At 53.3% G+C, this 12,508-nt stretch overlaps 1 protein-coding gene across 1 annotated transcript in view; it reads left to right on the forward strand.

The window, feature by feature from the left end:
- LOC113406969 (capping protein, Arp2/3 and myosin-I linker protein 2-like) overlaps positions 1–12,508 on the forward strand; it is a 105,478-nt gene that overhangs the window by 78,796 nt on the left and 14,174 nt on the right. Inside the window, 1 exon segment of the mRNA XM_026653895.1 lies at positions 10,313–10,581. Coding sequence (XP_026509680.1) covers positions 10,313–10,581 — 269 coding nt within the window.

Below are 12,508 nucleotides of genomic sequence, written 5' to 3' on the forward strand. Positions count from 1 at the left end.
CCTGGGATGGTGGTGCCAGTGACAGTGGCTAGTACTCAGCTCTCGGTCTCCTTGGTGGGGTTTGTGGTGGTGCATTTCAGTTATGGGCTCTAGAGACTGGCCTAAGACTGCAGGGTTGTTTCCCACGGGCAGCCAAATAGATATGGGGTGGGCCTGACTTTTGACACCTAGTGTGGTCTGGTTGGCGCAGACATTGCCCGGCCCCTGAACCAGACACAGGCTGCTTCTCCATTGAAGAGCTTTTTGGTGACTTGCCGCATCTGGATCTAATCCTGCTCCAATAGAAGTCAATTGTAAAACTCCCATTGACTCCAATACGAGCAGCACTAAGCCCTCTGCCCCAGCCATCTTGGGGCTTTGGCATTACCGGTTTCACTGGTAGCCTCACACCAGGTGTTGCTTTTGAGTCACGTTGCGACAAGTCACCCGAGCCATGTCAGAATTACCCACAAGGCTGTTGGCGCCATGTGGATGCAGATGTGGGAAGGGATCTCACTTGCCTTTCCACCAGCTCGCACGGCTCCTGGCTCCAGAGAGCCAAACTCCACAGCTTCTGCGGGACAGAATGAACCTGGTATCTCTCGTGTGTGTGACCAATCCCAGCAGATCAAAGCCGCGCTTCCTTCTGTGACTGAGAGACAAACGTCTTGTTGCCTTGTCCCCAAAGGCTCCTTCAACACCTTGTGGTCACAGCCCTGTATTTTAGCCTGGTTTAGCTTCCAGGCCTCCGGATCAGCAGCGGGCTTGGTGCCAGTCAGCCTGGGACAGTGCTGGCATCACCGCCCATGTGGGGTCCTGCTGGCCCAGTTGGTCCACCTGCCCCGTGCTGCGAGGTGTGGTTTTAAGTTCCCCTTGAGGCGTAGTAGGAAGTGCCGGCTCCTTGTTTAGCATAAAGTGCCTGGGGCCAGTGACTGGAGCTATTGTAAGGAATTGTGAAATGAGATGAAACCCCTCCTTTCCCAGGATGCCCTGGGGCAGCCCTATGAATATCTGCTTAGAAAGGCGCACATGCGGTTTTCAGCTCTCTCTGAGTAATAACCCCGTGTGAGGCCTTTGTGACTCATGGCTCTGCTCTGGGGCGAGGAGAGAGACTTCCCGAGCCACGCAGCCCTACTGCTGTGCCCCGTTGCTGCCTGCTGGAGCCCCAGGTTCATTTAGGGCTTGGGAGAATCTGAAAATCACTGCTAGTGCTTTGTCCCACAGGGGGAGCGTTTCCCATTGGCTGGGACTGTAGAAATAAGCTTTATCTGATTTAGCTCACGGACAGTTGCAGGGAGATGTTACTACTTCCCTGCTCTGAGGGGAAGGTCTGTCCAGTGCACTATGTAGATCAGGTGGATGAGTCTCAAACGATGGTAGAACACACGCTGAGAAGCTGCGGTGCTCGGGAGAGATGGGCGTGGCTGCCATCTCTCCATGGCGACGCTGGCAGAGCAGCTTTTGTCAGCTCCAGGTCGTGTTGCTCAGAGACGTCCAACTGGGCCGCACCTCAGAGGAGAGCTGGGCAGAGGTGGCCAGAGTGTGGCCCTGAGCTACCTGCCCCCTTGTTCACCTTCCATACGGAGGGGAAACCCATGGAGACTGCGCTTCCCAGCATTCATTGCTCCATTTTGAGCCGAGGGGGTGGCTAGGGGTGGACAAACTCACCTGAATCTTTCTCCTTCCCAGGCACCAAACCTGGCCTAAACCTTCCATCAGCTGGTAGGGAGGGTCCCAAACCAGAGAGCCATGCGAGCAGCCCCCCGTTACCCTGGCATTGGGAGCAGCGGTCTGTGAGAATGGAGCCAGCCTGATGGCTTTGTTGAGACCATTTCTCTCCATAGCTGTATCTGTCCTGTCTCCAGGCAGGGACTGAGTGGCCTGTTTCCAGGCTGTGTGCTAACAATCCACTCCATCCCTTACGTCCGGCTACGCAGCAATCACAGGTGTGTTTGCAGCATGTGTAGCAGACCTGAGCTAGCGCTGACTGAGCCAACTTGCTGCAAATAGCAGCGTAGCCGTGCCGGCCCAGCTTAGCTGCCTGCGTACCAATCTGGGAGCCTGGGCACGTAGTCGGGTGGCTAGCTCATGCCATCGCCCATGCCACTGTGGCTGTGCTGCTGTTTTCAGTGAGCTGGTTTGACCAAAGCCCATGCCTGCCTGGGCTGCAGTCACCCGCCGATTGCAGCGCAGAGAGAGCACAGGGAGGTTTGGAGCAGGTCAGCCCCAGGCGTTATTGCCACAGAACCTGGCCAGCTGGAAAAATGGATTTGCTTAAAGGGAAGCTTTCAACAGGCAAAACATCCTGTATGAATATCCTCACCCAACAGCGTTGTGTGCCGGAGTCACTGTCTGCTGCAATGTAACAGGAGCAGAACCTCCCCCAAGGGCGCTTAGAGCTGGAGGGAGGAAGGCCTGGGCTGGGCTCCCCTGTGAAGCTCTGACCCGTTGCTTTGCAGTGAAAGGAGAAGGTTTGACTGGGCCAGGATTGCAAAACGTCCCAGGCTCGAGCTGCATGTGTCCCTCTCCAAGGAGTGGGATCCCTCTCTGCAGCCTACGCCCCAAGCCGCTGCTCCTTCAGGATCCTGCCTCCCCCAGCTCCCTGATCTGGGCCTGATGGGGGGAGGGTTAGCCCTGAACCCCAACTATTGGTGTCCTGTCCATCATTTATTCTGCCCACGTGATGGAATAAACGAGCCAACAGGGAGGTTGGGTGCATGTGACTCTCTCACACTCACACACCTTAGTGAACTCAAGGGGTTTCATTGCAAATCCAGCAGCTGGGAATGTGCCCTGGGTGTGGGACCATTCCTGGGGATATCCGCTGAGTGCGTGGCACTCTGTCTTTTGGGGCAACTGTCAAACAGCTGTGGTTCCTTGTTTCATGGTGACGCAAGGATAAATCCAGGAATTGCTTGTAGAAGGTTCCACGTTCTGCCTTCACTCCAGCGGTTTTCCAAGCTCGTGTGGGCGAGCCAACCCAGTGGAGATGGCTCCCAACAATGTCAGTGAAGGAGGCAGCATCTGATGGCATTTGGCCTGCCTTCCCCTTCCCTGCATGCTGCGCCTTGCCATGGGCTGCTGCAGCCCTGACAGTCTGTGCTGGGAAGCCAGGCTCCTGGGGACAGTATCGCTTGACAGGAGCTCACTGGAGGAACGAGGAGGAGGAGGTGACCCTTCCTCTGTCACATTATCCGTCAGGACCCGGGTGTTTGGCAGAAGCAGGGTCCGATCCTGGCGTGATTCCAAGTCTTGCTCCGGAGGGATTCACTGGCTGTGTATCGCCCAGCCCAGTGACAGCGTCATGGGTCCCACCGTGGGAGAGAGTGTTGACCATCGGGGCCCTGAATAGGCCCCAGCGCACAGTGAAGAAATCCAGAGACAGGAGCAGCCTCTGTAATGCAAATAAAAGCATCCAGAATGCCACCTGCCCTCAGCCGCACAGCATCTGCAGCGTCCGGATTTACCTTTCCTGGCAAAAATAGAAGCAGCCCCTGGATTTCCACTCAGCTTTATGCCTGGGTCTCCGTGGCAATGCGTTCACGCTGCAGGGTATTTATTCCCACGCCGGCTCTGGGGCGTTTTCTTGTCAGATTTCCAAGGTTTCTGCTCGTGTTTTTTCCCAAAAACCTTTTGTTACTTGAGTTACTTTGGGCTGCAAGAGGACAACTCTGCAAAGGACCAGATCATGCCATATCTGTTAGCATTGCCCCTGCAGCCGCAGGCCATATCCAGGGCTGGCCAGTTGGCTAACAAGCTTCCTTGCAGTATGCATGGGTCTAGCCCCTTCTGCTCCAGAGTGGGGGGCTGTGCTTGGGGAGTGGGGTTGGCTGCCCCGGCAGCTTGTAGACTCCTGGGGTATGTGCTGCAATGGGGCAGCATAGCTAGGCCGTGTACCATTTCTAGCACGTGGGGTCTTGGTGTTACCACAACCAGCTAGAGGACAGCAGCCATGGAGGAGCACCGGTGGCTCCTCTTACTTCCCACTTACTGGAAGACCGGGCTCTGGTGTTCGAGCATTCACACTACCAGTACTGGGATTATACCTGCCTCTAAAAACAAGGAGCTGACAAAGCTCACGGCACCTTCCGTTCTCTCCTCAAGGGCAGAGAGTGTCTTTTGCCGGTGAGTGGGACACGACGGGGCGCAGGAGTTAAACTCATTCCAGTGGGGCTGCTGGTCCCTGCTCTGTGGGGAACGGGCTTCTCTTTGCATCTCCATGCGTGGGCTGGCAAAGGTTGGGAGCAGTCGTGGAGGCAGTGTGCCCAGCCTGCAGGAGAGGGAGTGAAGCAACCTGCCAACTGGAAGGTGGAACCTAGGATGTTAAAGGAGGAAATAGAGGTCGCTTGGGCCTGTGAGCTCCACAAGCCCCTTAAACGTACACTTGCCAGTTATAAGGAACATCAGAATGGCTGTACTGGGTCAGACCAATGGTCCATCTAGCCCAGTGTCCTGTTTTATGATGCCAGGTGCTTCAGGGGGCATGAACAGAACAGGCAATCATCGAGTGATCCATCCCCTGTTGTCCGCTCCCAGCTTCTGGCAGTCACAGGCTAGGGACACCCAGAGCATGGGGTTGCATCCCTGACCATCTTGGCTAATAGCTACATGAACTTAGCTAATTCTTTTTAGAACTCAGTTATACTTTTGGCCTTTACAACATTCCCTGGCAACAAGTTCCACAGATTGACTGTGCGCTGTGTGAAGAACTTCCTTTTGTTTGATTTATATCTGCTGCCTGTTCATTTCAGTGGGTGACCCCTGGGTTCTTGTGTTGTGTGAAGGGGTAAATAACACTTCCCGATACACTTTCTCCACACCAGTCACGATTTTATAGACCTCTCTCATCCCCCCTTAATTGTCTCATTTCCAAGATGAACATTCCCAGTCTTATTAATCTCTCCTCATATGGAAGCTGTTCTGTACCCTGAATCATTTTTGTTGCCCTGCTCTGTATTTTTTCCAATTCTAATACAGCTTTTTTGCAATGGGGTGACCAGAACTGCACGCAGTATCAAGATGTGGGCGTACCATGGATTTATATAGAGGCAATATGATATTTTCTGTCTTATTATCTATCCCTTTCCTAATGGTTCCTAACATTCTGTTCACTTTTTTGACTGCCGCTGCACATTGCGTGGATGTTTTCAGAGAACTACCCACAATGACTCCAAGATCTCTCTTTTGAGTGGTAATTGCTAATTCAGACCCCATCATTTTGTATGTGTAGTTGGGATTATGTTTTCCAATGTGCATTACTTTGCATTTATCAGCATTGAATTTCATCTGCCATTTTGTAACCCAGTCACCCAGTTTTGTGAGATCCTTTTGTAGCTCTTCACCGTCTGCCTTGGACTTAACTATCTTGAGTAGTTTTGTGACATCTGTAAACTTTGTCACCTCTCTGTTTACCCCTTTTTTTCAGATCGTTTACAAATATATTGAATAGGACAGGGCACAGTACAGATCCCTGGGGGACAGTACTATTTACCTCTCTCTATTCTGAAAATTGACCATTTATTCCTACCCTTTGTTTCCCATCTTTTAACCAGTTACTGATCCATGCGAGGACCTTCCCTCTTATCCCAGTCTAGTGCCAGAATCCATTGCTCCACGTTCCTAGCCCAAGGGGCTCTCTCTACATATTGTACCACGTGGGACTGCAGGTGCAGGCAGGGCGAGGTGGCTGCCAGGGCAGAGAAGGTTCTTCCCACATGGAGCATTTTCAGTGTAGCATCAGCCACTCAGCAGCAAACCGTTCCCACTGGGGACCCAGGTGTGCACTCTGTCCCTGAATGGGCTGCCCTAAGGCAGCAGGCTGCTCTGTGGTGCCTGCTGGAGCCCCCACATGTGGCACTGGAGTGCCTGGATTAGAAGATGTGCCCCCTATCCAGGAGGCCTGCAGTGCTAAGCTCTCTGCACTGGCATGGCAGCTCAGCCGGGCACGGCCCCTCTCTACCCTCCTCATGAGAGCTGCTGGCTCATTTGGGAATGGTTCTGGTGGCCCCAGCAGCGGGAACCCCAGCTCCTGCTCCCCTCCTGGAACCGGTCTCTCTCTCCTTCCCCACCAGCTGGCTACAGGTGAGGAAGGGACTGACTTAAGAAAGCAAACGCCATTGAACCCAGCAAGGAAATGCCCTGCCTGCTAATGGCCCCCTTTCTGGCTGCCCCAGGCCCCTGATCTCCCGCTCAGCGCTGCGTCAGCACAGAGCTGATCATGCACAGCCACACGGTGTTTAACTGCATGTTTAACTCCGGTATGAAACTGCAGAAAAACCTGACAGTCTCTGGATTAAGTTTAGAAGTGTGAGCAACAAGGGTGATGTCGTGGTGGGAGTCTGCTATATCTCCCTGGTCTGGTGGTTTGAGGTGAACAAGGCTTTCTTCAGGCAACTAACAGGTCCTGGTTCTCATGAGAGACTTCAATCAGCCGATATCTGCTGGAAGAGCAATACAGCGGTGCACAGACAATCCAGGAAGTTTTGGGAAAGTGTAGGGGACTTCCTGGTGCAAGTGCTGGAGGAACCAACTAGGGGCAGAGCTTTTCTTGACCTGCTGCTCACAAACAGGGAAGAATTAGTAGGGGAAGCAAAAGTGGATGGGAACCTGGGAGGCAGTGACCATGAGATGGTCGAGTTCAGGATCCTGACACAAGGAAGAAAGGAGAGCAGCAGAATACGGACCCTGGACTTCAGAAAAGCAGAGTTTGACTCCCTCAGGAAACTGATGGGCAGGATCCCCTGGGAGAATAACATGAAGGGCAAAGGGGTCCAGGAGAGCTGGCTGTATTTTAAAGAATCCTTATTGAGGTTGTGGGAACAAACCATCCCGATGTGTAGTAAGAATAGTAAATATGGCAGGCGACCAGCTTGGCTTAACAGTGAAATCCTTGCTGATCTTAAACACAAAAAAGAAGCTTACAAGAAGTAGAAGATTGGACAGATGACCAGGGAGGAGTATAAAAATATTGCTAGAGCTTGCAGGGATGTAATCAGGAAGCCCAAGGCACAATTGGACTTGCAGCTAGCAAGGGATGTTAAGAATAACAAGAAGGGTTTCTTCAGGTATGTTAGCAACAAGGTGGTGGTCAGGGAAAGTGTGGGCCCCTTACTGAATGGGGGAGGCAACCTAGTGACAGAGGATGTGGAAAAAGCGAATGTACTCAATGCTTTTTTGCCTCTGTCTTCACGAACAAGGTCAGCTCCCAGACTGCTGCACTGGGCAGCACAGCATGGGGAGGAGGTGACCAGCCCTCTGTGGAGAAAGAAGTGGTTCAGGACTATTTAGAAAAACTGGACGAGCACAAGTCCATGGGGCTGGATGTGCTGCATCCGAGGGTGCCAAAGGAGTTGGCGGATGTGATTGCAGAGCCATTGGCCATTATCTTTGAAAACTCATGGCAATCGGGGGAGGTCCCGGATGACTGGAAAAAGGCTAATGTAGTGCCCATCTTTAAAAAAGGGAAGAGGGAGGATCCAGGGAACTACAGGCCAGTCAGCCTCACCTCAGTCCCTGGAAAAATCATGGAGCAGGTCCTCAAGGAATCAATTCTGAAGCACTTAGAGGAGAGGAAAGTGATCAGGAACAGTCAGCATGGATTCACCAAGGGCAAGTCATGCCTGACTAACCTAATTGCCTTCTATGAGAAGATAACTGGCTCTGTGGATGAGGGGAAAGCAGTGGATGTGTTATTCCTGGACTTTAGCAAAGCTTTTGATATGGTCTCCCACAGTATTCTTGCCAGCAAGTTAAAAAAGTATGGGCTGGATGAATGGACTGTAAGGTGGATAAAAAGCTGGCTAGATCGTCGGGCTCAACGGGTAGTGATTAATGGCTTTATGTCTAGTTGGCAGCCGGTATCAAGCGGAGTGCCCCAAGGGTCGGTCCTGGGGCCGGTTTTGTTCAATATCTTCATTAATGATCTGGAGGGTAGCCTGGATTGCACCCTCAGCAAGTTCGTGGATGACACTAAACTGGGGGAAGAGGTAGATAAGCTGGAGGGTAGGGATAGGGTCCAGAGTGACCTAGACAAATTGGAGGATTGGGCCAAAAGAAATCTGATCAGGTTTAACAAGGACAAGTGCAGAGTCCTGCACTTAGGACAGAAGAATCCCATAGGGACTGAATGGCTAGGCAGCAGTTCTGCAGAAAAGGACCTAGGGGTTACAGTGGACGAGAAGTGGGATATGGGTCAACAGTATGCCCTTGTTGGCAAGCAGGCCAACGGCATTTTGGGCTGTATAAGTAGGGGCATTGCCAGCAGATCAAGGGACGTGATCATTCCCCTCTATTCGACATTGGTGAGGCCTCATCTGGAGTACTGTGTCCAGTTTTGCGCCCCACACTACAAGAAGGATGTGGAAAAATTGGAAAGAGTCCAGCGGAGGGCAATGAAAATGGTTAGGGGGCTGGAGCACATGGCTTATGAGGAGAGGCTGAGGGAACTGGGATTGTTTAGTCTGCAGAAGAGAAGAATGAGGGGGGATTTGATAGCTGCTTTAAACTACCTGAAAAGGGGGTTCCAAAGAGGATGGATCTAGACTGTTCTCAGTGGTAGCAGATGACAGAACAAGGAGAAATGGTCTCAAGTTGCAGTGGAGGAGGTTTAGGTTGGATATTAGGAAAAACGTTTTCTCTAGGAGGGTGGTGAAGCACTGGACTGGGTTCCCTAGGGAGGTGGTGGAATCTCCTTCCTTAGAGGTTTTTAAGGCCCGGCTTGACAAAGCCCTGGCTGGGATGATTTAGTTGGGGATTGGTCCTACTTTGAGCAGGGGGTTGGACTAGATGACCTCCTGAGATCCCTTCCAACCCTGATATTCTATGATTCTATGTAGCAAGGAGGGCCGTGCTGGAGAGTCTGAGCAATGTGGACTCTCTGGAGCACGTGTGGTCAGGTCAGTAGAAATACTAGCCATGGTGCAGCCGCCTTCCCGAGGTCTGTCTGTCCGTCTACATGTGATGGGGGTGGGTAACGTGCAGCACTCCAGGTTGGCTGCCTGTTGCCTCTCAGAGGAGAGACGCTCACTCTGGTACCTTGCTTTATGCTGCTGAACAGACACAGGCCCTGATCCTGCAGTTGGAGCCACGCGGTGGGCCCCAGCACTGCATGGGGTCTGATCGGAGTCACTGGTCTGTGTGGGCACAGTGGCTCCGATGGCAGGAGCGCGGGCTGGTTCCGGAGCAGCCGTTTTTGAGTGGTGTCGATCCTACCCGGGCCACTGCCAGCTGCAAAGGTGATGGGAACCTCTTCACCGCCAGCGGGCATACAGGCTCCAGAGAGAGGGTGCTGGCCCAGGCCGCCAAAGGGCAGTGCTGACCTGACCCGCCCTCCGCCATAGAGGTTCTCTGGCAGGAGCGTAACATTGCGTCTCCACAACAGAACCCCTGGGAGTGGGAGGCCAGGGCATCCCCTCCAGCCCTTCCGGGAGTGAATTCCCCTGGAGCACAGGCAGGTGAGCGCGGGCAGGGAAGTGGGACTCGGTCGATCTGCCCCACCAATTGCAGCTCCCCCTGGGGGTACTCTGCTGGGATGTGATTAACCTCTATTGGCGTGTGTGCTGTTTCAGGGTAATACAGTATCACCGATAAAATGATTGTTAATTATTATTAGTTGTGTTTACCAGAGTGCCTGGGATCCCTAGCCAGGACCCCACTGTGTCAGGTGCTGCACCGCCACAGAACAAGGAAACAGCCCCTGCCCCAAGACCTTATGTCGAACACACTAGCCTGTTAGCCCAAGCTGATTGGAACTGAAAGCATCACACGTGTTATCGGTCCATGACCTGCCTGCATTTTGTGTTTAACATTCAGTGAGGGAAGCAAATGCCGCCTCGCTAAGCTGGGCTCTGTTTGAATCGAGTCTTGCTAGTTTTGTCCACTTAAAAGTTAAAAGGAGAGCAGCGATTTCTCCCCGGGCAGCTCGTCAGCTGCCCGTGCCCAGAGTGAGCAAGCCCTGACCAGTGCCCTACTGACACGCACCAAAGTCTGCCCGGATGCTGCCAGCCCTGTGAGCACGAGCTCCTGCCGATCCCCGGGGAAGTTCTGTGCATGGAAGACCTGGCAGGATCAGGCCCAGAACTAACAGCAAGTCAGTTCCAAGAGGATGATGCACAAGCTACTCCCACTGTCGGTGGCATTTTTGCAAACTGTGTGGCAAGGTTTATTTTTTCCCTGTAGTGTCGGGAGCACTGAGCATGCTAGCCGTGAGCTGCAAGGCTCTCTCTGAGCTGCTTGTGTAATAATCTCCCCGTGGCAGGAAACCCTGCGCAGGGACAGCGTTCCGCCTGTGTCAGATTTTCAGAGGTTTTCTCCACCTTCTCCCCCACCCCTCCAGGTCTGTCGGAGCTCGATCTTCAGGCAGAGGCAGAAGATAAGGAGATTGGAACTCACCAGGCTCTGCTGTCAGTCAGCTGTGCCTCTCTGAAGTCACGCCCTGCCTCCACAAAGGATGCTGAGACTGGAAGCAGTTTGCTTCCTTTCCCAGAGCCTGCACCCACACAATCCCTTATGGACCTGCCAACTGAGGGAGAGAAACTGGAGCACTACACCCGAGCTAGGCCCCGACCCCACCGCAGGAACAAGCAGCCTCCAAGCAAGCCACATGTAAGCCCGCTTTTCATTTTTCAATCAGGCAGGGCTTAATTATGTTGTGGGGAAATATCTTTAATCAGCATTTATTCCAGCCCTGAAAGATGAAGCATACTGAGCAGCAGCTGCTTTATTATGCAGTCATCAGCTGAGCTTCGGCGGCTGCTGGTTTGCACCTTAGAGGAGGAGGTTATGTGGGTGAGGGTCTGTGGTGTTTTTATATTGCCGGTGGATTGCTAACATCTTTCCTGAGATGCTGCAGCAACATTGTAGTTGTGACACAAGCAGAGAAGCTGCAGTCTGCATGCAGGGGCTTGGCCCATTTGCAGTGTCGCTTTCTGTCTGAGTATATTGATTTGAAACCTTTTTGGCCGGCTTGAAAGTCTCTGGTGGGGTGTATTTACCACCTCCTGGAGCCTTCAGCAAAACTGGGCAATTTGCTTTAACTCTTCGATGCTTGTTTGCCCCAAGAATACACTGGCTTGATGAGAAGGCCCTTACCCTTTTGGAGGGATTTGGAATTAACCGTGTCTTTTCCACAGTAAAAAAGCTCACTGACTGGTATCCGGCTCTGATACTTCTGACTCATTTGATTAGTTTCAAAAGTGACAGGATCTGCCCCCTTTCCATCAATCAGTTCATTTATAACTCAGCCTTAGGCCTTGGGGGAAAGCAAAATAACTTCGGGGGGCTGTGGAGTTAGAGCCTAAGTCAAGCGAGAGATCACCGTTTCTGGAGGAGGTGGGTAGTCATTTAGGCCAGACTAGCCCATCTCAGGGTGGGATGGTTTTAAAAAGCTGCGGAGCAGAGTTTGGTTCCCTTGTCAAGCTGTTTCTGTTAATTGATCATTGGCTGGCTTCATTTTCAAAGCAGGGGATTCTGTCTCCATGCAGAATGAACCCAGGGTTTGCCCTGCACACAGGGAGAGTCTGGTGCTCCCCAGCCCCTCCCGGGAGCAAGCGTCAGCTCTCGGTGCAGGGTGTGTGGCAGGGCTCAAAGCCCCGTCCGTGGGCTTTGTTCTGAGCGAGGGTAATGGGGGTGGTGCCCCTCCAGGTGGCCCGCTCCAGGGTTCATGTCCGAGGAGGTGCGGCCCACCCTCAGCACCCCGCTCCGCACTGACGCCACCTCCCTGGCACGTAGGGGACACAGAGGCTCCCTTTGCACAGCCCACCCTCTGCCATGGGTGAATTCCGCCCCGGGACCTGCCTGGCATCAAACCTGGCACCTGCATTCCGAGCCCTGCGGAGCTGCCACCTGGCGCGGGCGTTCGGAGAGTCCCTGGCTGAGGGCCAGCACCGGGCACTGGGAATCGCACTGGGCTGGCCTCTCAGGCACGCTTTAGGCATATCCTGTGGGCCAAAGGGGATGGATGGGATTTTACCAGAGGGTTCAGCAAGCTGCCGCTAATTTGACTTCTCTCCAGTGTCAGGGTTAGTGGCTGTGTCCCTGCTCCGCGGCTGTTCTGGCAGACAGGGTACCCCTCTGACCTCACTTCTCGCCTTCCCTCTCTTCCATTGGGGCCCAGCAGACACAGCCAGAGGGAGGGAACTCGGGCATCAAGCAGGGGCTGTGTGTTTACACACGGCGCAGGGCAGTGGTCAGCCAGGCGTCCGAGGTCTAACACCGTGAACCCAAAGGGAGAATCGCTTTGATTGGAGAGAAACGGTTCCTGCTCCTTATTGAGCCTGAGATGATAGAAGTCTTAACGGCCTCTTCCCAGAGACACAGTTCCTCGTGTCGGTGAGAGCCAGGCAAGCTCCAGCCTCCAAAGAGGAAAGGCTCTTTCGGGTCTCTTCTTTCTCCCTGCACCACCGAGACCCAGGAACCTCCCCTGGAGCGTTCCCCCGAGATTTCACTGGGCTCAGACCTGGCATGTGCAGTAAGGGAGCTGCTGCCTGTACCGGGACTCACCCCTTGCCAGCCCTGATTACATAGTGAGGGA

This window comes from Terrapene carolina, unplaced genomic scaffold, assembly GCF_002925995.2.
Source record: "Terrapene carolina triunguis isolate 2854851 unplaced genomic scaffold, T_m_triunguis-2.0 Scaffold168, whole genome shotgun sequence".
NCBI classification, from domain to species: Eukaryota; Metazoa; Chordata; order Testudines; family Emydidae; genus Terrapene; species Terrapene triunguis.